Here is a 25,994-nt window from a genome sequence, read left to right on the forward strand (position 1 = left end):
GTGGGCTTCGTGGGGCTGGACCCCGGCGCGCCCGACTCCAGCCGGGACGGGGCGCTGCTGATCGCCGGCTCGGACAGCGCCAAGCGCGGCAGCATCCTCAGCAAGCCCCGCGCGGGCGGCGCGGGCGCGGGGAAGCCCCCCAAGCGCAACGCCTTCTACCGCAAGCTCCAGAATTTCCTCTACAACGTGCTGGAGAGGCCGCGCGGCTGGGCGTTCATCTACCACGCATACGTGTGAGTCCCGCGCCCGCGCCCGCGCCCTTCTGCCGCGCAGGGCGCCCCGCTTGACTCCTCGCCAGCTGCCCGCGCGACCCCCGGCCCCTGTGCGGTGCCCCTTCATGCCAGCTCGCGTTCCCGCGTGGCGGCGGTCGCTGGCGGTTAACCCGGGTTTAATCCGGCGTGGCCTTGTCGGGGGTGAGGGTGGGACCAGCCATCCAGGCCGTTCTGGCAGTCGAGGGGAGTCCTTGCGGGCGGCCCCCCAGGGACGTCGGCCGTGCAAGAAGCAAGCGCCCCGGGAGGCGAGGGTGTCTCCGGTGGGTTTGGAGCTAGGATCGGCTTGCTTTGGAGGGGCAAGCACCCAGCAGCTTGGGAAACCAGGCCGGCGTTTTGTGAGCAAGCCCTGCAGATGTGCATCCGGGCCGGCCCTTGCGTTTTACACGCCCGTTGACCGTGGCAGGTGTTGCATACCCCACAGATGGTGCAGGCACAGGCCGGATGCTGCATGAGAGGCTATAGCAGATTATTAGTGGCATCCCTACAGGCTGAATCAGCGTGGCGCTTCGGACTCGAGAGGGGCAGGGGTTGGGGCGTGGAGTGGGAGGAAAGCAAGATGGCACACGGTAGCATAAACCATGGGCTTGTGTAGCACAAAGGGAGACAAAGCACTCTTACTGCCTGACCCGTGTGACTCACTCAGAGATTCATCCTGCATCAGGGCCCTCATAAACAAGGCCACGTACCGACACTGACTGCCCGCAGGAAAGCCGTGGCGTCGCCCCAGGTACATGCCAGTACCGACGGTGTCACCCCGCTCCGGGATGTGCCTTCCCCGGGTGCAATCCCCACTCGTGCAAAGGACCACACCTGCATGCCTTGCACGGGGTTAAGTGATGCTGGGCCTTTGGACCTGGAGGTCTGAATTCCCCATTGCTATGAAAACAGAGGCACATTTCCCACCCTGACCCTTTCCCCTTGCTTTCAGGAACACTTCCAGGCTGCTCCAAATCAAGAAGCAGCTGTAAAATCCCGCCCCCCCCTCAGTTTGACAGAAAACTGCTTCCTTGCTTTGCCTGCAAGCTGAGATCAAAGACATGCAGAGATTTACCGTATTCAGGCAGGATTAGTAACCTACGTGCCATGCAGCTTCAGAGCAAGAAACACTTGTCTTAGCTGGGACTCGAGTCCTTTGGATCATGGAGGCAGCAGATTTAGCCCTGGCCAGTTACTTATTCCTTATCCAAAGAGGCAGGAATGCAGGAATCACCTGGGTTAAATTTCTGCACACGCTGTGCCACGTCTGTGCATCAGTTCATCTCCCTTCGGTTTTATGTAGATTGCTCTACTCTGCGGAGGGCCCCAGTCGAGTGGGCGCTGCATTGTGTCAGGCGCTGTCTGTGCTTGCAGCTCTCTTACACTGGAGAGGTTTTAATCCAAGTTGATAAGAGAGACAAAGGATGAGAGGAGAAATAGAGGCATGGGGAAGTGAAGCGACTTGCCAGGGTGCCAGAGTAGATGACTGGCAGAGTGGGGAGCAGAACCCATGTCTCCCCCACCCCAAAAAGCCCCTTAACCACTAGGTAGTATCTTGAAGAGGACTTATACGACCAGTCCTTTTGCACAGGAGCAAATGTCATCTGTGCTGCACATATGCAGTGCTTCCCACCAGGGCGGTGAAGCTCTGGGGAGCTTCCCCATGTCATGGCACAGATGGCACGAGCTTCACGTGCTGAAACAAAGGCAGGTGCGTTTGCTTCGGTGAGTAGACACTCCAGCAACATCTGCTCACGTCTGAATGTCAAAACACACCTAACAGAGTCCCATCAACACCTGCCGGGGGCATGGCTTCTCTTCCAGCCTGGGACAATTTCGGGAAGAGGCAGCTGGATGCTGGTGCAGATGCACCTCTTGCATTTGCAGCCAGCGTACGCTCCTGAACTTTAAAATCCACGTGCCGGCTCCATTCATTTCCATGCGCCTGTGTCAGTCAGGTGGTTTTATTTCTCTTTTACCCATTTTCTGCATTTCCTTGGCTCTCAGCTTGCAAGATGCACACATGGCATCCAGTCTAAAAATAGTTAATGCAGGAGTACGGGTGGATGGTCTAAAACTCTGGCAAATCGAAGCCACAGACAAGCAGTGGCTGAGCTGCTAGGCCCTATCTCGGCTCCCTTGGGTTGTGCCCCTCCTTGGCTGCAAGGGTTTTGTCAGGCAGAGAGCTTGGCCAAGAAGTGTTTTATCAGCCGGTGCTGACTCTGCCTGTCATTACCGGACCAGGCTTTCTTTCAGCAAGGGAGGACGGGGTGCAGGAACCCAGAGCAAGATGCCAGGCTTCTCCCGCACTCGTGTGGGGATGTGATGCTGGTGAGCTCAGCTCCCTCGTGATCCTTCTCCGACAGGTGCTGTGCACAAGGGTGGTGTCTTCATCCTGGTGATCAGTGTTCACAGATGAGAGTCAGCCTGCAGCCGACATCCAAGGGAAATGGAGCCTTATGGCAAGGCGCCCGCTTCCCTCTCCCTCTGCGCCCCAGCCCTCTCGGTGCCAAAACGCTGTTCTGTGTCACCGTCTCATGAACACTCAGCAGTCGAGCAGCCGGTTCCTACTCACGGGCCAAACCTTTGATGCACGAGTGATTTTTCCCGTGCAAAGCTGCATCTGCATGAGCGGAGGTGGGTCCCAGACTCTATAAGGGCGACCAGAGCCCCTATACCCACTGTTTTCTTGGAGTTATCTTTCTCAGGCCCTCTTTGCTCAGGTCCCAGGTAACCTGAATGTGGCTCAGTAATGCTCAAGTTTGAGGTGGACTTTGAAAAGTAGCTCTCCTTGAAGGAGCAACTTCCGCGTTTGCTGAACTCCCTGTGTACCCCGAAAAACTTCTCCCCGTAAATGCTTTTCCATCTTGCCCGTTGCAGGTGTTTGTTCGCATTCCTCCATCCTGCTCGCTGCATCTGCTTGTAGGATGTACTGTCTCATGCAGCTGCATCTCGTTCTCATTGGAAAGATCCTTGCCCATTTTCCCAAGGCTTGAGGATGACTTTTCCCCACCCCCCATCAAAGTGTCTTTATTGTTTAGTCCTGTATTAATGGTGCTTGGTGCCCATTGCCCAACCCTGCTTGTGTGTTTCTAGCTTTGATTAGTGAGCCTTCTGTGGCTACTTCATTTGAACTACCTACTCTATGCAGAGTTGAACACTTTACCTACAGTAATGCCCAGTCTTTTCTATGATGATGTGGGTGCTGTAGTATCGGCGGCTGTAGCAGTCGGTAAAGCACAGCCCAGAAGTAAAAATGGTTTATTGAATTGCTGTGGCCATCTGATCCCAAGTGCTTTATTTTTCTTTGCCTGTGGTAGTGGAGAAGCTCTGGGCCCCTCCATAATTGGGAGCAGGGACTTGATTTTTAGCAGAGAGGCCACCTAGCATCCAGGGATTTACTTTCCCCATCCTGGGGACAGACTGTCCAAATCAACCAGTCCTAATCCTTTAGCAACAGCAGCAAAACTCTCTGGAGATTTTGCACAAAGCATGCTCCTGTCCAGGGATGCAGGGATCCTTTCGCTGCCGCTGTTCCTCCTGGCTGCTGGGCTAGGATGGGGTGCTAGGATAGGAAGCAGGGACAGGGGCTCATCTGAGGCCTGAGTCCCGCAGGGATGAGAAGGCAACGGCTCGACTGAGAAGCAGATGGGGTAAGAGTCAGGCTGGGGGTGGGGAGGAGCGGTCTGGCACAAGGAGCCTGGGGGGGTTGGGAGCTGCCGGGAAGTGTGCGATTGACACTGGGGGAGGTATAGGATACATGTCATCGGGTGTAGGATATATGTCATCATGTCCTGAAAGACGTATCCCCAAAGTGCCGGGTCCACACAAAAGGGGACCCTTAAATCCAGCAACTTTGGGACACTTGACAACCTCACCGGGGCATTTGGTGTTGTTAAAGGACTGTGGGTCTTGGGAGGTAGGTATCCCAGCACAGAGCCTAGCAAACACATTAGGTAAGTGCATAGGATTCAGTGGTAAGGAAGGACTGATAGTCTCTTCCCTGCATCCCCGGTTCTCCTAGTCCTCTCTCAGATAGTCTCCATCCCGTCCTATTGCATCCTCCCCGCCCCTGACCCGGGTGGCCCCTCCATCACGCTGCTCCCTGACGGTAAAATCGTCTCCCAGCAGCTGCTGCTCCTCCCAGCACAGACCTCGGGGCTGTGAGTGACAGCTTCTGGGGGAAGCATTAGCAACTGCCAGCAAGAAATACTCAGCACATCCCGGTGCTGGCAGCAGCTGCAGCAGTAAGCAGAGACAGGAGCGGGGATGGGGAGGGAAGGAGCCGTTTTCAGGATGGAGAGGTGGATGGGCTGGAGATCAGCGCGTACATGGCCTCTCCAACCATCTGCTGTCCCTTAGGAGAGAGGAGGTCAGCGTTACCTGTATCGCCTATAAGCTAGAACCTGACTGCTGGAGTCCGTGGAAATCCTCCCGCCGACTGCTTGGCACTTCAGATCCGCTCCGTTGCCCCTATATCCACCCCTAATGCACATCTGGTGATGTGCAATCGAATGCAAAACCCGTCTTGGGCATCGAGTTGTCAGCTCCCATCCCTGCAGCTTTAGGAGACAAGCTCTCGTGCAGGCCTGGCCTGGGACCGGGGCTCTGAGAGCTTTCTGCGGTGCGAGCAGCATGATCCCTTCCTGCTTGGCAGCAGTGCAGTGGGCGGCACAGCGCCCTGTGCAGGGAGCAGCACACAGCCCACGCACCCTGTCAGTCCCGCTCCTGCCTGGGTTATTTCCCCTTTCGCTCGAATGTCTGCCCCGTTGGCAGGGGATGTTTGGGAAGGGTGCAGAGTGACGCTTGCACTGAGGGTGGCATTTGTCCTGAGGTCTGGTCCAGCACAGCTGCACCCTCGGGGTGGCATATTATCTCCAAGCTCCCACAGTCTCCAGGCTGCAAGGGCTACCCCACCACAGAGAGTAAATCTCCTAGGCATGGCTGTGGCACCTGATCAGTGGTCCTTTTGCACAGTCCCCCTCCATCAGTTTTGATGTAGCTTTGCTTTTGTGTTGGCACTGGAGCTGCTCCGTGCCTGCAAAGCGGGCAGGGCTTCATGGAGCTGTGTCTCGGTGCCCTGGCTTCATTGCCCAGTTGTGCAATTAGGACTCGGTGGATGAAACTCAATGGCTTGTGCACATAGCCTCCGTCTTTACAAGCACCATCAAAGCCTTCCCTTCTCCACTTCACCGTGCCATGCCGGATTATCCTTCCTCAGGTGCTGATTTCTTACAGGAGGTAAAAACCCTGAAGGATCCTATCCAAAGAATGGTCTAAAAGAAAGGCAGGTGACAGCTGAGACAGGTCAGGAAGCATCTTTGCAATACCAAATCCTCGATTATTCACAAGGGATGGGGAGGGAGGTGTCACGGTTTTAAGGCACTGAATCATTCATGGAGCAAGCAGGATAGATACACTCTTAGTCTTGCATGAGTCCATTTTAAGTGTCCAGGAAGCTCAAAACCATTTGTGCTGTTGAGACTGTGGGTTCCTCTTTAGATTTTCATTTGGCATAGACACGTCTGTAGCTATAGTAACTAAAGCAAGAGCTGGGCAAGTCCCTGGATGTTGCTGCAACCCAATGTTTTGGTGCAAAGAAGTTGAAGCCGGTGTGGCTGGTTGCGGGTCCAGTTGAGCTGGGTGTGAAGGACCCCCCGTTCCCATCGAGTCAATGTGAGCTGAGGGCGCTCAGCGCACAGCAGGATCCGGCCCTGCATATGGCACTCGCGGCTCAGAATAGCTTCAGCCTCCAGTGAGGATGTGCACATTATCCTGGTGGCCTTAAATGGGTGAACTAGTGAGAGTGAAGCCGAGGTGAAAGGAGTTGCATTGGTGAGCTCCCTGCAGGGGAGTTGCAAAGAAGATGGAGCTGGGCTGTTCTCAGAGCAAGGAGCAACGGGCTCCAGCTGCACCAAGGGAAGTTAGGTTAGATATTAGCAATGACTTTCTCACCAGGAGGGTAGTAAAACACTGCAACAGGTCACCCAGAGAGGAGGTGGAAGCTCCATCCTTGGAAGTTTTTAAAGACCCAGCTAGACAAAGCCTTGGCTGGGATGATGTAGTTGGGGCTGGTCCTGCTTTGGACTAGATGCAACCTCCTGAGGTTCCTCCCAACCCTCATTTTCTGCAATTTTATTATTTGAAAATGCAGCTAGTGCAGATGGCAGGAGGAGCGGGGTGTGGGGGGCGAGCCTGCCAGTGCTCCTTCTGTACGCCAAGTGATTTAAAGGGGATGCTAACCAGATTCAGGGGAAGGACAGAGGAGCTGCACTGAGCCCCGTGGTGATGGTTTCAGGGAAGTCCTTACACATGGGTCCTCTTCTCCCTCGGGAATACACAGTGCAGAGGAAGAATCCTTTCCCCGGTCAAAAATGAATCTGCCGATACCGTCAATTCACTGAACTTGCCACGTGGCCTTAATACCCCACACCATTGTGGTGTCCTGGCCAGACTAAAAATCTGTCCTGGCCAGACTAAAAATCTGTCCTGGCCAGACTAAAAATATACCATCCTATCATATAAGTGTCAGGGGATGAGGGCCGTTTATTTTAAAGCACTAAAATAGTTCCTACCGCAAAGTCCCGTATCTTCTATCTCATAAGGGAGTTACTTGCAAGAGGAGAGTGGAGATTACTCTGTTATGGCCTTTTAAGCTGTGGAGCAGCCAGTGCAGAGTTAAATGACCAATAAAGTCTTCTCTCACCTATCTCGCACTCGCACACACACGCTCCTATCTTTATATGGGCAAGGCCATTGCTTTGCTCTCTGAAGTTAGCTTTTTTTTTTTCTCCCTTCAAACACTTTCCAAAAACTCTAAACAATAAAAAAGCTTTACTAAGAAATGTTCCTGATCAGCAGTTCTTGTGTAAAACTGCATACACCAGGCACCGCATACGTTCCAGCTGCCCTTTCAGCCGGAGCACAGTGACAATAATAGCAGTGCCTCGTTCTTAGGTAGCATAAGTGCATCCGTATTGTCGCCCCGGTCCTTACGAGAGATTTTAAATGAAACACAAAGCCCTTTGCATGGATCTCTGGTGAGATACAGGGGGAGTCTTAGCTCTGGACTGAGCATTACACATTTTAGACGGACGACAGGTCATCCCATACGATCTTCTGGGGTGCAGCTTGTCGACCACCAAGCTGCGTCAGGGTGGAGCACACGGAGGGCAGGTCCGAACCCACTGTTGCATGTTCAAATCCTTTTCCAGCTAGGCCCAGCCTTCTCGGAAGGATGTTTTTTTTCCTTTGCAATTAGCTGTAATTTTATTACCAGAGACCATTTGCTCAAAAAAGGCTGCTGTTCTGATGAGCTAAAAAAGCAGATGAACACTCTCGGAGAGATGCTCCATTGTTTTGACTCATGCAAGGTGTCAACAGATGCCCCAAAGTACAATACAGACGTTTCCTGCTGTAGCTCTTTCATCTTCAAATCTTTGCGGCGCTGGTGGTTTTTGGATACCCAGCTACTGAGTGTGGAGTAAGGCCCCAAATGGACTGGCAGAAGAAGGGGAGAACTGCAAGCATCCAACCACAGCGACAAGGTTTTGCCAAACCTACTTTTTTCCCATCTCTGTAGGCAGCTTGAAAATGCAACCGTTGTTCTGCATCCCCCAACATGGAAGAAAGATGAGGTTGAGCTCTGATCCTTCTCACGTTTTGATTTTGCAATGCCTGAGCTTGACAGCCTCTGATTCTGTTCAGCCCCGTGAGCGCGACGGTCTTTACAAAGGGAGCTTTATAGTAGACCTCGTACACGGGAGGAAGCTATAACCCCGTTCACACAGATTCACAGGAGTTTAGGGCTAGAAGGGATGTCGTGAGCTCATCAGGTCCAGCCCCCCCGCTCTTGGGCAGGAAAGACTATTATTACGATTATTATTGTTACTGCTACTGCAGTCAGACTTAGAGATGCCTGTGGGAAATCAGAGCCCTAGTGTGCTGGTGCAGTCTTTGCTCCAAAGATCTTATTCTCTAACCGTGTTATGAACGGCAGGGGCTGGAGATGGACATCATCACGCATGTTTCTATTTGGTATAAAGAGCGATAGTCACAACTGGTCACTCTGGAGCCATTGCACTGGCTGGCTTAGAAGGAAGATCTGTAAGGTCCCTGCCAGCCCCTAACAACTATGAAATTATGAAGGGTCCCAGAGAGGAACTGTGGGTTTGGCACCTGCTCTGTAGGTGTGGAGCTGCCGTGAGTTGTAGTTCTCAACTTTGCTAACCGGTGGCTCCCCAGGGGTTGGTTTGCAAACAAACTCTTGCTTTCCTGAAAGGTTTGGCTCATGGCCTTGGCAGCTGAGGACGGTGACAGTGAAATACGGCTGAAACAGCCCAAGTTACAGCTTCGTGTTGCAATAGATTCCAGCAGCAAGAAAGCAGGTCGGAAATGCAGATTCGGCTGATCGACTGTCAGTCCCTGTAAAGCGATTATCGTACGCCGGAAAAACACTATCATAAATACTGACATATAAGGTGACTCACATACATGGCAGCTTTCCCATCTCGCACATGGGGAATGAGCACATCTCATAGCTCGTGTCTTCAGCGACACCTACCCAGGTCTTTATTGTGATGTCTGCTCAGCGCTGGAGAAGGGTAGGACGATAGGATGAGAACGCATAGCGTGGCAGGAAAACATCGACAAGTCAAATGAAAGGTTAATTAAACTGGATACTCAGGAAAAACACAATAAGGCATCTGCTACACCTCCCAAGGGACGTAAAGCCCCCCATTGTACATCTATGCTATGAGAGCCAGAGCTGCCCTGCAGAGATTACAGCATTAAACAGACAAGACAGATGAAAGGCAGGAGAAAGGGATACACCAGACAGAAATCAGAGTGATGGCTAGCAAATGTCACCACTTTTTCCCATTTTGTTGGGGGTTTATTCCTGGTTTTGTTTGTGGTGCTTATGAATGAGTGGGGCCATCATAGGGTGAGGAGAAGGGTGGCGAGGGGAGAGACCGTTTAGATTTTTGCAAAGTGGTCCGACGTTGCTGCCAGAGACCCCTGCTCAGGGGGGGAACGGCATGCAAAATATTCAGCTCTCTGTCATCCTTGGGGTTATTTTCTCTGTTTTACTCCAAAAAAAATAAAAATAAAAAAATGCAGCTTTACCCTGTCCTTTGTGCCAAGCATTGCTGATGCTGCATTTGCACGATGCTGGCTGGGTTCTCGACGAGGGGTTGGATTGCTTGCTACCTCCGAGACGTGCGCATGTCAGCAAAACGGCTGGTTTCATCGGATCCCCTTTCCTTTGCCAATGGTGCTGTCCCTAAAAACACCCTGGCTTCACCTCTGGTGAGAACTACAAGTGCATTTCGTCTAAGACGTGCACATGAGGAGATGTGAGGTGACAGCTGCCCACCCGCCAGCCCGACCTGGTGCAGCCTGCTGCCCGCTCACTTGCCTTCAAGAGTTTCCTTCTCCGAAATCCAACCCCGGGGATCTCAGGCGACTTTAATTCCCATGAACTGAAGGTCTTGCGTGTAAAACAACCACTTTTCATAAGAAAATAACTTGTGGGGGTGGCTGGTTTGGCCGAGGACCCTTTTGGGGGGACGTTGTTAGCTGTGGTAGTCAAGTAAAAGGCAGGGCACCTTATAGACAAATATTATGGAGCCGTTGATGACCTGTGATGCATCCCCTTCTTTTTCTCTGATCCCAGTAATGAAGGAGCATGCCAGATCTTGAGGTAGCAGCACCAAAAGGGATTTCCTATGTGCATACATCTCAAGACAGGTAATACAAGTGGTTAATAATATCCAATAGCTCTAAGCCCCCATGTTGGAAAATCTGGCTTCTGCAAACCTGATCCCAGCGGTCTTTCCTGCCCAAGCGCAGGGGGGCTGGACCCGATGATCTGTAAGGTGCCTGCCAGCCCGTAACAGCTATGAAACAATGACACCTCGAACCGTTAAAAGTGCTCGCTCTCCGCTGGCCCTGTGGGTGTGTGTTTGCAGATTAATTGTGTGCTTTCACATCTTAAGCCTCAGCAAAACTCACGTGGAGGATGGCAGGACAGCCCGTTTCAGGGGACTCTCCGCTGACCTTCATGGGCGACCTATCACTGCAAAAATCGCAGTGCTAACATTGTGTGGCTCCCTGCAGCACCCTTGAAAGGAGCTCAAGGCACCCCAAGGTGCCACCGGTTGAGAGTTGCTGATCTAGCAAAGCCTTGATGCCTGTACGTAAATTGGCCCATGGGAGTTTAGCTTTGTCCCTTTAAGCGTTGCTTTGTAAGCAATCAAAAATCAGGGCAGGCAGAAGGTACCGTGATAACATCAATATACAACCCTGGATTGTAAATAGCTATAACCGTGTCATCACAACACCTCGCATCTAAGCAGGGGAAAGACAGGAGAAATCCGATAGTCTGTTTAGGTTGCTTTTCTTTTTGCAGCTTAAACAGCGACCCTTGCAGAGGATGATGTACCTGCATATTTACAGTCACATTTGTTTTCTGTTTCCCAGTGGCTGGAAGGTTTCCATTCTGAACACGGTTGTGTCCTTATTTAATAGTATTTTTCACAGTGGCATGAAGTTTTCTAAACCACCAATATTTATATTTTGAGCCAAGGTGTTGACATTTTCTTCTTACGGCTCTTACGGTACGTTTTGCTTCCCACGGTGCGCAAATGGAGCACTTTAAATCACTGCTTGTGCCGTTCTTGATTACCTTATTGTGTTAGATGTGCAGTAGGCTGGAGATATTTCTCTCTCAGACGTTGTGCTTGTGATAGATGAACAACACCCTGAGCATTTTTCGCCTCCGTGCCAACGTGCCTCTGCGTAGCTCTGAGGTCTCGAAGTGATCGCCGTTTTAGTTTGCATCAGCCTTAGTAGTGCAAGGGGGCCTTAGTGTAAGGAGTGTCAAACCCCCAGCTCATATCCAGCCGTTTTTATCAGCAGATCTCCAAGAATTTTATAGAAGAGATGGGTATCATCATCCCTGTTTTACAGATGTGAAAACTGAGGACCAAGCTTACTGTGTACAAGGTGTGAGCAAGTGAAGGTAACCACAGGATTGGACCTTGGGGCCTCCAGGCTAGTGTAGGAAGGCAACTGTGTGGAGCTGTGAGAACCAAAAATGGAGGATTAATGCTCTTGGACTGGGTGGGGATTAAACTCATGTAGCTCCTAAACTAGTAGGTCACTGTTTTGATTCCCTCTATGCAAAGTCCTTGGTGTTTCAGGCTGGTTGCATCACGGGGACTTCCACGGTCCCTTGAGCCAGCTCCTCGCTGTACTTTCATCAGTACCTCGGTATCATGTGCTTCAAAACCTACCAGGGTTCCCGAGTCATCACGCTAGCCAGAAAGCTCTTTTTTTTCAGCAGGGGTGTTACATTCCCAGGAGCGGGTGCATCTCTATATCCCTGCCTTGCTCTTGCTCTGTGTTTCCTCGGGGCTCAATAGAGCAGCATAGAGGGGCCTCTTGAATGGTGCAACACATCAGGTGTTTTTTTAGATGGAAATAGGAACTCATTTGGGACATCCATCCAGCCCAGCAATGCCCTTGACTGCAACAGCAGACTGAGGTTGTGGGCAGCGGATGCAGAGCAGTCCTCAGGCTTTTCTACGTCATGGCCAGGAAACAGGGCAGCTCCAATCTGCTTCAGTACCTCGAGAAGTTATTAGTTATTTATTATTTGTATTATCCCTGCAAGCCCGGCTGTCCGTCAGGCCCCCACCCTGGTAGGCACTGGCATCATTCAAACACGGACCGACAAGACGGTCCCTGCCTGATTAGAGGTACCAGGCAAAATCCATCATGAAATCCCCCGGGATGTCTCCCTTGACAGGGGAACAAGTCTGGCTCGAGGTTGGCATCCTGCTTTAGCCAGGGTTACCCTGTAATGGCTCGAACTCGGTGCATTGCACGTTATGCATCAGGTCTTATTGTTTTATTTCTCCAGTTAGCTAGGGTCTGCACCGCTGCATTTCCAGGGCTTGGAGATTTTGGGGTGGGAGAGTGCCTTTCCTGGCATCTTCTAATTCTGCAATTCCGGTCCAGCTGGACCTGAGGCGCGGCATGCAAGTAAGGAAGGACATGCAGCCTCTGAAGGCCGAACCTTGCCGTTTATTTGGCATATTTCCCCTTGGGTCCGGTGTTCCCATCCAGACTCTCCCAGTGGCTAGCGGCTGACCTGTCCAAATCTGGGGGAGCAGGAAGCGGCCTTGCTCACATGTTGGCTCCTTAAATACCTTTGCACAGTTCAGCTGCAGGCTGCAAGGCATGGCTGATGGCAGAGAGCATTCGTCCTGCAGCTGAGTTCACACCCAATTAGGCTTTTCATTCCCGGCCAGTGGGGCAAGTTCTCATGTTGTTATATCTGGAAACAAAATAGCTGGCGCTTCACGAGGGCGGCACCGCCGAAGCCCTCGGGGCTGGTGCATTCAGTGCGTTTCCAGCGGAAACCAAACTTTGTTCACGTGCCCTTGGGCTTTGAGGATTCAGACGCCCAAATTCAAAGCATCCAACCTGTTTTTCTGCTCCTGTCCAGTATCTGATATTAGGAAATGCTGCAGAAATTGTATCTCTGTCGGTGTGCAACGTAGCCAGGTTACGGTTCCTGTGGCTTTTGGACACGTATCGTTGTAGTTGCTGCCTCTCTTAGGAGGGAATGAATTACAAGGGGGATTGGGTCATCATATCAAAATATCAATAGATCGAATTTCCCTTTCTCCTGGGCCTTCACCTCTCAGCCAGGACATCACATTCAGCTTTTCTTCTTGACGCTGAATTTTTTTGGGTTCTCTCTTCTGCAATAAATAGCAAAGGTGGCAAGTGGTGGTGCGCTGAAATAAATGGCACCTTAGCGCTGTGAATCAGGAGGTGGTGTGAGACGCAGCCCGGGATACACGTGATTTAAATGGACACGTGTATCCCCGACAGTGTTATTATCCCAGACCCACGTGGGATAGCGCCACAAAGGCAAGTCTATGCTTGGCTGTTTCAAGATGTCCTGTCTCCTCCTCTTTGGCTGTGGGGGGGTGGAAATGGGTACCCAAACGGTCCCTGTCTGCACAGGATGTGTTCCCAATTGTCGTGCTATAAATCCAGAGCCACCCCAAGGACTTCATGGGATTGCTGTAGCTTGACATCAACCCTAACCATTTCAGAGCGGCTTTCCCTCTCCTTGCTGGGGAGGTTTCACTGCCTGGATGTGATCTGAGGTTATGCACCCCCACCCCAGCTTCTTTTTTTCTTTCATATTGCTGTGAAAGGGCTGGTGGGGCGGTAACAAATTAACACACCACCGAAAAACACTGACACCATGGTTTTTTTAGCTGTGAGGTGCTAAGTCATGAAAATGCAACCTGATGGGGAAAAATAGCCCTCTTTATCTCTGTGCTGAGCGTTACAGTTCATGGCTGCTTTGAAAAGAAGCCGTCCCAGCCCCGCTCCCGCAGCCAGGACTGGAAACAAGGAGCCAGTTCATGTAATAAAAAGCCACCTGCAGAGTGCTCTAGGGGTTGAAGCTGTCTTCAGGTTGCTGGGAGGAGCTGGAACAGAGGCCTTGGAGGTTGCAATGAAGACAGCATGGCATATCAGATGTGTTGGTTTGTTGGCACGATGGAGCACGGCAGGCAGGTGATTTGCATGTGGTTTCCATGGGAGAAATGAATCCTTGGCTTAGTTATTCATGCAGAGTAGTCATACAATGGCTTTAAGTCGTAGATTCAGAAATTGTAATGCTGGAAGGACCCTCAGAAGATCATCGGGTCCAGCCCGATGCACCAGGCAGGAAAAATAGTCCAATAATCTGACACTGAAAACGCTTATTTTGATGCGTGAGGGTGGGTGGCATTGGGCTAGATGTGATCAGCAGAGGTTTGGGACGATACCCCTCCTAACTCAGCCTCACCCATAACATCGTACACTTTACTCGTGGCTGTGGAAGAGGAAGGATCCCAGTAAGAGCACATTGTTGGGGCAATGGAAAGCAGACAGAGTTTGACATCTCTGAGACACTGAGCCAGCGCTTTCCTAAGGAGCCCAGGGCCACCAAGGTGGGAGGCTGGAGCTTCACTAGAGAGGAGGGATCTCGGCTGTGAGCTCCTGGGTCTTGAGCTGGAGCCTGAGACAGTTTCACATCATCCATGCCTGGAAAGTTTGCAGTCGAGTTTGTGTCCTTGGGGAGCATCCTGGTTTAGACACACGCCTGGGTCTTCAACTGCATTTCCATGGTTTCACAAATACAGGTGTTCGGCTTGATGCGGATGATGTGGGTCCATTCCCCAGCTTCCATTTCAGCTAAAAAGAAAAAATAAGGAGCATCTCTCCGATAGTTTCACACGCCTGCTGCTCCCAGCATAGGACATAGATACAGCCCTAAGGGCTGTTCTTGTCACCCGTCGAGAAAGCCGCCAGATCCATCCCTGCTCCAGGGCGAAAGGAAAAGTCACTTTTCATTGCAGAGCTGTGGCAGGCAGCTTCATATCACCGGTCTCATAGGAGCACGAGAGCTCGGTTTTAGTCATCACGGTGGGTGAGGCTACGCTGCCTTACATATTACAACCAATGTAGGACGCTGTCAGTCTTGCATACTGATATAGGTCCTATGATTTGATCAAAATCCTTTATATATTTGTTCCCAGCCCCTGGGTGGTAATTACCCCCCTCTTCCAAATAGGGGACGTAGCATTCATCATCTGAATATTTCACAGTAGTGCGGCAAACTCCGGGAAGTTTCCAGCTTCTTGTTTTTCACGCAGAACAGACCCAGTCTCTTTTCCTCTGCTAAATCTCAGGGCTGTGAGAGGTAAGGACACAGTTGTGGACGTCTAAGGCTGTCGGGTGCTTCCTCCAGCTTCAAGGTGCACCTTGCTGAGAGAGCATCTTGACTCTGAGCAGCAAATCGTGCTTTAATCACCAAGCCTTTCCCCACTCAGGAAGGAGCAAGAATTTGGGCAGAAATCTGCCAGATGCTTTGCTGAAACCAGTACATTTAAGAGACATTGCGCTAGATTTTTCCAGATGCTCCAGGGCTGTGAGGATAGGTGCTTTGGTGAGACCTCCTGTGTCATTTTATTCAGAGAAATGGGTGGGTTTGGGCGGGGAGGGAGTTGTTTACAAGCTCTTTGCAGAGTGAATCCAATTTGCTCAGATTTATACTCTGCTAGCACCGCACAGCTACCGGCAGGAGCAGAGATGGGCACAGATCTGCTCATGCATCGGGGTGCTGGTCCCCCTGCATCAAGCAGGACAAGACATGCTATAAAACACCCTGGAAAAAATGAATTAATTTAATGAAGCCCCATTTTCTCTCCAAATTAAGAGAGGCCCGTGGGTTATCACTAAGCCTTTATGTGACTTAAGCATGAAACAGCAGCTGGAGCAGAGCCTGCCACTGCAGTGCATTAGCCGATACCACATCATACGGCCAGCCCACCCCTTCCATACGTGGAGCCGAGAGCCGTGGCGGGGAGACGCGGGGACGTGAGTCAGCACAAAGCAGGTCCGGGGAGAAGCCGAGTCAGCTTGACCCTGGCGGGCTGGCTCCATTATTTTTCATTTGCTGAAAGCATTGCAGAAATTAAGTGAAGTTTAATTGAAGCTGGGTTTTGTTTTTCGGTGGTTTTTTTTTTTTTTTTTTTTTCCTTTCCCCTGCTCTTTGCTGTTTCCAGGCAGGCGGGGGAGGAAATGGGTCTAACATAACGTGATACAGAAGGAACTAAAAACGCAACAGCCCTCTCATGAATGGGATGGGAGCCGAACCTGTCACTCCTGGGATTGCAGGCTAACGACCCCTGCGCGGGTGGGAGACGCAGTGTGGGCAGGGATTATGAAGCCAGTCTGCCGAGCGGCAGCCGGCCGGTCATTTCATAGTTCAAACCACTGCACGGCTGTGTCTGTTCATTGCATTTTATCCCTGTTGTATAGAGATGCATAGCAAGGAGCAAAGAGGGCACCTGGAGAGTAGACGGTGGGAAGGAACAGGAGAGCAAAAGACAGTGAAATAGCTGTTTAAGACCTGGTGACGTCATTCCCAGGCAGCCTGAGCCTGTCTAGGAGTTGGCTGATAAGTTGCCAAGGAGATTTCCCTACCACGCTGCATAATAAAGGTGACCCCCAGCCTGGAGGGGAGCAAAGCAAAGGGCCGTGCTGCAAGTCCTGGAGCGTGCCTTGTATCTGCTGCAACCGGGGTCAGCGCAATGTGCCACAAAAAGCAGAAAATGTGACCTGGTGCCGTGAAGCGAGAGCCTCTGCCCTGCGATCCCAGAGAAAGTAGCAGGCATCGGATGCTGGGGTTCAGATGCCAGCGTCTGACATGCCCACGCATTGGTGGGAACTGGTGCCTCCTCCTCGCGGACATCTGTGCGCTTAGCCAGGCAGATGCGGGCGCTAGCTCGCGGTTCGTGTTGGCGGTCTGGGTCACCTGGGAATGCACAGACTCTCCTCGCTGCGAGACGGGAGCGGGTGCTGATGGATTTTGCCTCAGCCACATCCCTGCAAGGCAGGGAAGGATTTTTAGGCCTTGTTTAAGTCGGAACAAGGCAAAGAGGAACGTGATGGTTTGATGATCACTTGGTTTCCCCCAAGTCTTATGCTATAATTGCTAGACCATCCCTCCTAGCATACTAGCAAATACCATCCTAGCAAATACTAACCTCTGCTCCAACAAGAGCACTCTCCAGAACATGCCGCCAGACCTTCCAAGACCTTTAATTATTAAATAGCAATAGTAGCAGTGACTGGAGGAGTTTGCAGCAGCAGTGAGGCCATTACAAGACAGCTAATCGTCAGCACAGCATGTATCCCGTTTCCCTGCCCAAGCAGCCCGTGCCCATGCGGAGATACCGACAGCTTGATCTGCCTCTGGGATCTACGGGAAGTAGAGCTCTTTGTTGTGTTGGGTTTTTATCTAGCTGGATTGACATTGGAGGTAAATGCATAGAGATATTTTGGGAGCCTGTTTAAAGAGGAGGCTTTCCAGGTGGGTAAAATCTGGTGGAATAATTTACTTGCCCGTTTGCTTTACCATAAGGCTCATCCATTCTCGTTCTCTACGGAGAAGCCATCCCTGCAGTATCACTTCCTCAGCCTGACGAAGGGCATTTATACCCACAAGCTTGCAAAGAAGAGTTTTTCCAACTATTTGAGTTGGTCTAATAAAAGAGATCAGATTTACCCAAAGAACCTTGTCTGCCCGTGTCCTTCGACCAACACAGCTACAACCTAAATCCCTGCAGTATTGAAGCTTACATTCATGGCTGCACTGTGCTGCACCTGATTTATCATCCTTTAAATCCCCCGAATATAAGTATGGGACCTGGGTTGGTTTCCTGAGGCCACAGCCAGGCAGCATATTCCTGTGGGCCGCCAACGTGACTTTTTAGCAGTGTCTGTAGAGTCAGCCTTGATGGGCTTTGTAATGGAAGGTGCCCAAACCTGGAGCTCAAGAAGCAGATCTCCTTGGCAACCATTGCTATGTGAAACACTCTGAATTGGAATTCGTTATCATAATTAGGCTGGAGAGCGTTTGATGTTGTAAATTCTGGGATGCCAGATTTACCGAGCTAAATAGGCACCGTTGTGCTCTGGGAGTGCCAGGTGCCCAATTTCTCCTGTTAATGATGGCCATTGCCTGTCTCGTGCTGCACAAAGCCTCAGCAGCAAGGCAGACGAGACAGATTTTCGGGGGGGAAAGGCATAGGCAGGGAGAGTAGCTTAGCTCAGTTTGCATCGCTGGCATTTTGTGCTCCTGCGTGCATCAAGTTTAAAGTGGCTGGTACCTAGAAGAGACCCACAGCAATAAAATACGAATAAAAGGGGTTCTGGGCACAGCTGGAGGCGAGGGCTGGATAAGTAGTCAACCCGACTGGTTTGCAAATACGTTCACGAATAAAAATGTCGAGTGGAGCTTGCCACAATTCTTGGGGTCGTGTTTTTATTCCTCATTGCTGAGAAGTCAGGCGGCAGCTGTGCATTTGCAACAGATCACGGATTTTAACAGCAACAAGCTGGGGCAGAAACGCATCATTAACTCTCCCGTTTGAAACATTTAATTTGTCCAGTCAAGTGGCATAAACTAGAGCATGCAACCAATGTGCCCAGCCGCCGGGCATAACACCTTGCCGGGGTCGTTTGACCCCAGTACTCTTTCCTGCCATGGCAGGGGGTTGGATTTGATGATCTGCTCAGGTCCCTTCTGACCCTAGAAACTATGAAACCCGCGCTCAGAGTACTAGTAGCTTGCAAGCCGCCTGTAACCTGGAAATGCCCCCAGTCCAGAAACACCTTTCACGTACCGGTCAGATGGGCAGGAGAATCGTTGGCCGGTTCGAAAAAGGCTCAGACCTTTGTGCCGAGCAAGCGGTCACCCACAGCTCATCAGACGGGCCCGACGCCTAAGCTAAGGAGCTCAGATCCTGCTGGATGGGCGGAAAGCTTTTTCCTCAAGTTTGAGAATATCTCCTCATCAACAAAGCATCTTGCCAGTGCCATGCGTGCTACCTATAGATCTTGTTTTATGAGCATGTAACAAATAGCGAGGGCATCTTTTCTCGTTGGTTGTATGTTCGACCGAGTGCCAAATGCCTTCCAGGCACAGAACAGGGGGAGGATTATAGCGAGAAGTTGCGTTTTAGCCATGAGAGTTGTGTTCATCTCACAAAGGAGTCCCTGGATTGACTTTGAAGCGTGTTGTCACATGGGACTATTAAAATACATGTTTCTACAGGGCTTGCAGGTATGTCCTCGAGGCATGTATGTGCTTGGTGGAGCTAAAGGGGGCATTCCCGTGGAGCCAAGAGCAGCTGCAAGCCAACCCAATGATCTGTAAGGTCCCTTCCAGCCCCGAACAACTATGAAACTTGAAATCTTAGCCCCTAGGTTGGGTAGGGGAGAGTCCTTGCCCCCATGAGGCTGCCGCCCCTATACTTAGGAGCAGGACTGGGAGCCCAGAGAAGGGCTTTGCCACAGCGCTATACAGCGCCAAGGAGCATCAGAAATATCTGCCATGTGAGCTCGGCACTGGGAAGCTACCATGCAGGCTAGCTTCCTGACCCAATCCCCTTTCACAAGCTGGGGAGATCCTAGAGGAAGAAAAGAAATAGTCGGGAACACGACCTGGTTGGTGATCTGCTTGTCTCCTTATCTGAGTCCTTTTCAATGGTTTTGCCACCTTCTCCTGCCTCTGGGACATCCTGGTTTATTGCCATGTTTACCGGCACGCTGCTCAGAGCGGAGGACTCGTGTTCACACTGCGACGGAGGCTGGTTTCTGAGGAACGGGTGCATGCAAGTGTGGGAGTGAAACGCTTGCCGGGAGCCAGGGCCTGAGTGAAAAAGTGGGAAAAAGTGTTTTCTGCATCGTAGGGATTTCGGGGAGCTGCTCCCTTCCCAGCTATGTCCCAAGAGGGGGGTTGAAGGGAGCCAGGATGATGGCAATGCACTTGGTTTTCTTTCCAGAATGCTTCACCCTCATGATGATGATGAGGATGCCAGTACAATTAGGGTCATCCAACCATATTTCAACTTAGCAGGTCCTCAACCATTGCAGTGGCAGGGTATCGCCATGTCTTCACCTGCATGCCACGTCTTTACTGTATTGTCAGGTCCAGCCCCTCGTCTTTGTGTTGGCTTGCAAAAGGGCTTGACCTGTATTGAAGAAGAACAACTCAGTGGGGCTATGACGTGACACTGCCTGGTTTGGTACAAAAGATCTCAGCAGTAGGACGATCCTACTGTTTCCTAAAGCAGCTTTATCCTCTCATCTTTGTCCAACTCAAAATGCACTTTGTTCATCTCAATCTGCGTTCGCCACGTTGGTTGTCTCCTCAGCGTCTTGCACCCGGGCCCTCCCTGCGCTCCAGACGGGCGAAGCGTGGTGCACGTCAGTTCTCAAGTCGGTGCCCACCTTGCCGCTCCTCCTCACCTGCTCGCTGGTTAAAGGAGTTAGAGATCACAGAAGTGATTAATCACCTGCTGACACTGAGGATTCATTTAAACTCCTTTTGCAAATAAAGGTTGCTTGCTCACTGTAGCAGACCTGACTTTGGGCGCTGCACGCAGGTGCAGAATCACCGAGCTCGGTTCGGAGGCTGCGTGACGAGCTCAGCGACTTTCACCGCAAGCAGAATGAGCCACGAGTCTAGGTATTGTAACGAGTTTCCCTTCTCTATTTAATTACTGCTTAGCGAGAGAAAAACCTGGCCGGGGAGCACAGGCCTCCTTTTGATCCTGCCTTTTCTGGACATGGGCAAGTCCTCTGAAGAACAAGTTTTCAACCTGGTGCTAATTGTAGGTGCCTTCGTTTTGGGGGGCTTAGCTTAACCCATCTCCAGCTGCTACTTGGAGGGACTGAGAAGTCACAGCCTAAAGGAGAGCTGGGAAAACTCAGCCCGTCTAGTTGTGGTCAGGATATGAAAATGGGAGACATCCAAGCAAGAGGGCATTTCTGAGTGTGCGAGCTTGAATCTCTCTGCCTCCATTGCTATGTGTATCATCATCATCATCATCATCATAGTCATTTGCCTGTTTCTCACAGGAGTAATGTGTGGATTTATAGCATCGGTAAAGTGCCTGGAAGATGCAAAATGCTACACAACTGCTTACGTTGTTCAACAAAGCCCTAGCTGGAGGCTCGGTCCTAGGGAAGTCGAAGGAGCAGTTTTGTACCCTGACAATACCATCTGTTCCAAGTGAAGAGGAAATACTCCAATGGCACTTGTGTGTGTGGAGAGGGAGGAGGATTATTAAGACCCTTGGCACAGAAGAGCGGAGGCACTTGCATTAATTGCACGAGTTGCACAGTCATTTATCTTGGTGCTTCTCAGCGTTGTGCTCCCTGCTCACACCCCTTGGCACTGCTGCTGCCTCCGGCATTTTTCTTCCTCTTCCTGTGCTGAGCTCTTTGGGGCCCGTCACCTTCAATTCTCCTTTTTTTTCTTGCTCTTCCTGCAATGCCTGTTTGTGTGTCTGCATTTCTAATGCACTTGTCACATAATGAGGGATGGTTGGCAAAAACTATAGCCCCTTCCGAAATGTAGGTTTATCCATGAACCCTCAGTCATGCTTCTCCCCCCTTTGCTCAGGATGAGTAGGGTGCCTATAAGCGGCCCCTTTGCAAAATGTACTATATCGCGACGAGGCGGCTGGAACACCATCCAGTCCAGGGGACTACTGTCCCTTGACTTTTATGCTCGTCCGACCCATCCCTGCACTTCTTTTGTCCACCAAATTCTCAGCTCACACACAGATTTTCACTAAGGCTCATAACCTGGGAGTCCTTTTAATGGTTTGGATTACTTCTACCAGGTGTGTGAATGAATTTGGTGACTCTTTGGAAACCTTACAAGTGTCCGAGTCCCCCGCAGTAAACCAAGGGAGCAAAAACTGATTCTCCTGTTGTATCAGCCCATCTCCTTTGATCTCTGTGACTCTTCTTGCCTTACTGTGGAGGAGAATCAGACCCACTGGTTCTGGCCCTGCAGTCTTTAATGCCCTCCGACCCTGCGGAGGGAGTGTGGTCTGGCTTGCTTTAGCTAATCCATTAGCTTGGATATAGTTTATGTTCCTCCTTACCCCTGTCTCCAGGGTCTTCACTCTCTGGTATTACATGATAAATACACTGTGCATCAGTGCGACTGCTTCTTGGCACTCAGTTCCTTCTAATCACTAACTGAGGGAGACAGGAGAAAATACAATTAAACAGATGGAGGAATTACCAAATAAAAGGCACATTAGATGCTTGAAAAATCATTATTTTCCAGTAGTCAGTTAATTAAATAAATTGGGTAACGAGCACATGCAATTAATCGTGGTTTGGAAATGTTTGCGTCTTACACTTCTGCATTGCCCATTAGCTTGGCCTCAAGGGTGTTGGGCGCTTGTTTTCTTTCCTTCCCAGGCAGGAGGAGGAAGAGAGGTTGGGGTGCGGCTCAGACGCTGGGTGTTGAGGCCGTATTTAAAAGCCCAAGGTGAAATAGCGCTCAGCAATGTGCACTGGGAGGGAGGCAGGGAAGGACACTGTCCCTTCCATGAAAGGCTTTCATGTTATCCAGACAATTCGAACCAAATGTGAGTTGAGAGAGGTGAAGTGACTTTTTGAGTCATAGAAAATGAAGGTTGGAGGGACCTCAAGAGGTCGCATCTAATCCGAGTCCCTGCTCAAAGCAGGCCCAGCTAAATTATCGCAGCCCAGGCTTTGTCTAGCCGGGTCTTCAAAACCTCTAAGGAGACTCCACCACCTTTTCCGGTGTTTTACTACCCTCCTCATGAGAAAATTCTCCCTAATATCCAACCTAGTCTTCCTTAGTCCATGGTGACCCAGCAGATCAGTGGGAGAGCCAGCCTCCAGTGCTGCGCTCACTGGGACGCCCTCCTTATTTAGCACCACCCTCTCCTGAAGTGGACTTGGAGCCAAGGTTTTGTGGCTGCTGCCTTTGAGCGGCTGTTTTCCTTGCAAACAGCACACACTAAGGGTGGGCCAAGACCAAGCTCCCGTTGGCTGAGATTTCCAAAGCCAACTTCCAGACCTAGCTGTGCCATTTGCACAGAAATTAGTGCGAGCCCTGTTGCTAGACCCCCAAGCAGCCTTGCAGAAGGTGGTGCTTGTTTCCCAGGCCATTTCATTCTTGTTATGCTAAAAGTAGCACGTTGCCCATTGCAATTCTTCTTTCATTCCTGTTATGCTAAAAGCAACACGTTGCCCATCCCAAGAGGTCCGGGACGTAGAAACCTCATCCTCCAGATAGAGTGAGTGGCCTCTCAGCTTCTGGGGCTGACGTTGGGCAGTAAACATTGTTCTTTCTCCTGCATGCGGTAAAGTCCATGTACGTGCACTATGAGACTGTCTTCCCCTCTGCGAGTAGAAGCAGCCCTTTGGTGAGAGCCCTGTGTCGAGAGACTTAATTTACCTCAAACAGTGTTTAAATCAGACGCTTTGTTTATTTGTTCACTGCAATCTTGCTTTTAACCCAGTGTCGCAGAGGATTTGTTTAAAGCCACTCATCAGCAGGGATCCTGGTTTTCTCCGATTTTAAAAAATCCCTAGTTTTCAGTTAAAAAAAAAAGTAACCCCAAATTCACATTTTTCCATGATTTAAATGAAGCACCACTAATATACAGATAGATCATTAGATATATAGTGGTGTTTCATTTTAATCATGGAAAAATGTGGATTTGGGGTAACTTTTTTGTAACCGAACATTGGGGATATATTTTTTAATCAGAGAAAAAACCAAGATCCCTGCTCATCAGGTTGCGAAAAATAGAGGCTTCTTTAGGCTCTTGCTGTCCTGAACCTCTCGGTTCTTAGTTGTTTCTCCTGCTAATTACTCAGCTGTTCAGATGAGGAGCAGCAGGGACATACACCCAGGAAGCAGAGTTTTGGTTTGGTTTCCTGCTACAGAAAGAAAAACCACAGCTACTTGGGGCTGGTACATCTCCAAGACGGGGGCGGATGACAGGGCAAGGAGCAATGGGCTCAAGTTGCAGGAAGGGAAGTTGAGGGTGGATATTAGGACAGACTTTCTCATGAGGAGGGTGGTGAAGCAGTAGGAGAGATTACCCAGAGAGGTGCTGGACTCTGCATCCTTGGAAGTATTTGAAGACCCAGCCTCGGTTGGGATGATGCAGTTGGGGCCTGTCTTGCTTGGAGCAGGGGGTTGGACTGGATGTGACCTCCTGCAGTCCCTTCATTTTCTATGATTCAATGAAAGCTAACCAGTACTGAGTGCTCTGAGTGCCCTGTCTAGCTAACAAAGGGAGCTCTTCTTTTTCAGAGTGGTTAGCATTTATAGGGTATTACACGGCCATTTAGCCTTCCAGCCAGTGAAAAGTCAATGGATGTGCAAAGAGTAAAAGTTCACCCACATTTTGGAAACGGCTTAAATGCCCAGCACTTGTGTTGAGCAGTGTGGGCTTGATTCTCCTCTTAGTGTGCAGTCATTTTCTTCTGAACATGTAGCCAGCTGCATGCACAAATGTATTTCTTCCCACACACTGTTTATAAGAGTATCTCAGCCCATCGCTCTGGTCCTGGGATGAATTGTAGCACAGAAAGACGTTTTTGGCAGGTGCACTGTCTTGATTAATACATAGGGCTTTCCTCCAGACATCTGGCTCCTCTAAGGCTGTGTGCACAGTACACGGGGAATATGCAGACTAGCATTACCCAATGATTCATGTTAGCCGAGGACAAAGAGCAATTAATGAGTTTCAAACTTTGCTCGCGCTGATTACTGTTAATACGGTTTTTAATTCAAGCTGACTTGTCCCAAGTAAGTTAAGCAATGGGTGCAAGGCAAGCTTTTGAGAACGGACCATTTATCCCTCTAATTTAACTCTTATTGTTCCCTTGTGTCTGGATTATTTTTTTCTCTGGCAAATAGATCCTAGTTTCCATGATGTTTTCCCCTCTGATTTCACAAGGCTTCCACCACCAAAGCATTGGGGTCCTATGCCGACAACCCGTCTCCACTTGGGTTCATGTATGAACCATATTCTGCAGCTTTTCTCCATCCTTGGAGGTTTTTAGGACTTGGCTAGACAAAGCTTTGGCTGAGGTGATCTGATTGGGGCTGGTCCTGCTTGGAGCAGGGGGCTGGATGAGACGTGACCTCCTGAACTCCCTTCCCACCCTCATTTTCTATGAGTCTGTGATTTTCCATTGTTGAGATTGGGGAGGTTGGGAAATTCAGGGAAGAAGAAATAAAAGGAAACAGGCAAATGCAGTGAATTGTAGAACTCCTTTCTGCCTAGAAAAGCAATAGCAGTTATACACATTAAGCTTAGTTTTCAAAATTTGCTGGTTCCCCCCTGAGGAAGAGCGAATGATGTGAATAAGGACGACTCAAGCCCTTTTGCAAGTCAATCTGTGCGTGCTCTGGACCCAGCCAGCCCAAGTCACAGGGCCTGTGGGTGTGTGCGCCCAGACCTGCTTGGTCAAGGTCTTGGCTGTCTAGTCTCATCCATCCTGTTCGATCCGTTTGCTTAGCACCAGTCTGAGAAGACCACATGGACCTTGAGCCATGAAAACGTTCATTTGCACAGCAGCAAAAAAGAGCTTCACCCAGACCATCTGTGTGGGTGAAACCTTCTTCACGCACATGTTTATGGGAAGTCAATACAAAGGCAGGTCTTGGGAGCTGCTGTCATTTATCACACTCACAGAATCGGGTTCCCACTGTGTCTTTTAGCAGATAAAAGGATATGAAACGGGCAAGTCTGAACATTACCTGAAACAGGCTCCTGCTCTCGAGCGCAGTTATAAAAGCTTATATCCCGTGAGCATCAACCTCAGCTCTTGCCAGCATTTTACATGGTGCAAGCTGGTTTGGGATGGGGGCTTCTGGGGCACAGCAGGGATCTAGCAGGCCTAGACTCACACCAAGTACATTAGGTAACCCTAGGGCACTGTAGCCTGTCAAAACCTAGTTTATTCCTTGGCTTTTTATTCTAGTTTATTCCCTGGCCTTTTCTAGGGCATTCACATGAGTAGTTGTCCCCTCCACATGCCAAACCCATGGTGGAGTCCAGGTGAGAGTAGAGGAAGGTGGGTCCTTGTGGAGGATGAGTGAGAGAGATCTGGGAAAGGCCAGATACAATTCAGGACGCAGTCAGGGTTTTGGCAGCTTTGGATGCCTCTCTGGAAGAGATGCTGTAACATCATCACGGGTGTTATGCAGAAATGACAGGGGAAGGTGCTATGGCCTGTGTTTGGCAAAAAGTTGAACAGGATGGTCCTTCTGGCCCTAAAAACCGTGAATCCAAACCCAAGCCAAAC

General features: G+C 50.5%; 1 protein-coding gene across 1 annotated transcript in view; it reads left to right on the forward strand.

The window, feature by feature from the left end:
• KCNQ2 (potassium voltage-gated channel subfamily Q member 2) overlaps positions 1-25,994 on the forward strand; it is a gene marked incomplete at its 5' end in the record, with an annotated part of 109,175 nt that continues 83,181 nt past the window's right edge. Inside the window, one exon of the mRNA XM_019509754.1 lies at positions 1-233. Coding sequence (XP_019365299.1) covers positions 1-233 — 233 coding nt within the window. The remainder of the gene's footprint in view (positions 234-25,994) is intronic.

The sequence above is a fragment of the Gavialis gangeticus genome, unplaced genomic scaffold (assembly GCF_001723915.1).
Source record: "Gavialis gangeticus isolate Ggan-Ray unplaced genomic scaffold, GavGan_comp1, whole genome shotgun sequence".
NCBI lineage: Eukaryota > Metazoa > Chordata > Crocodylia > Gavialidae > Gavialis > Gavialis gangeticus.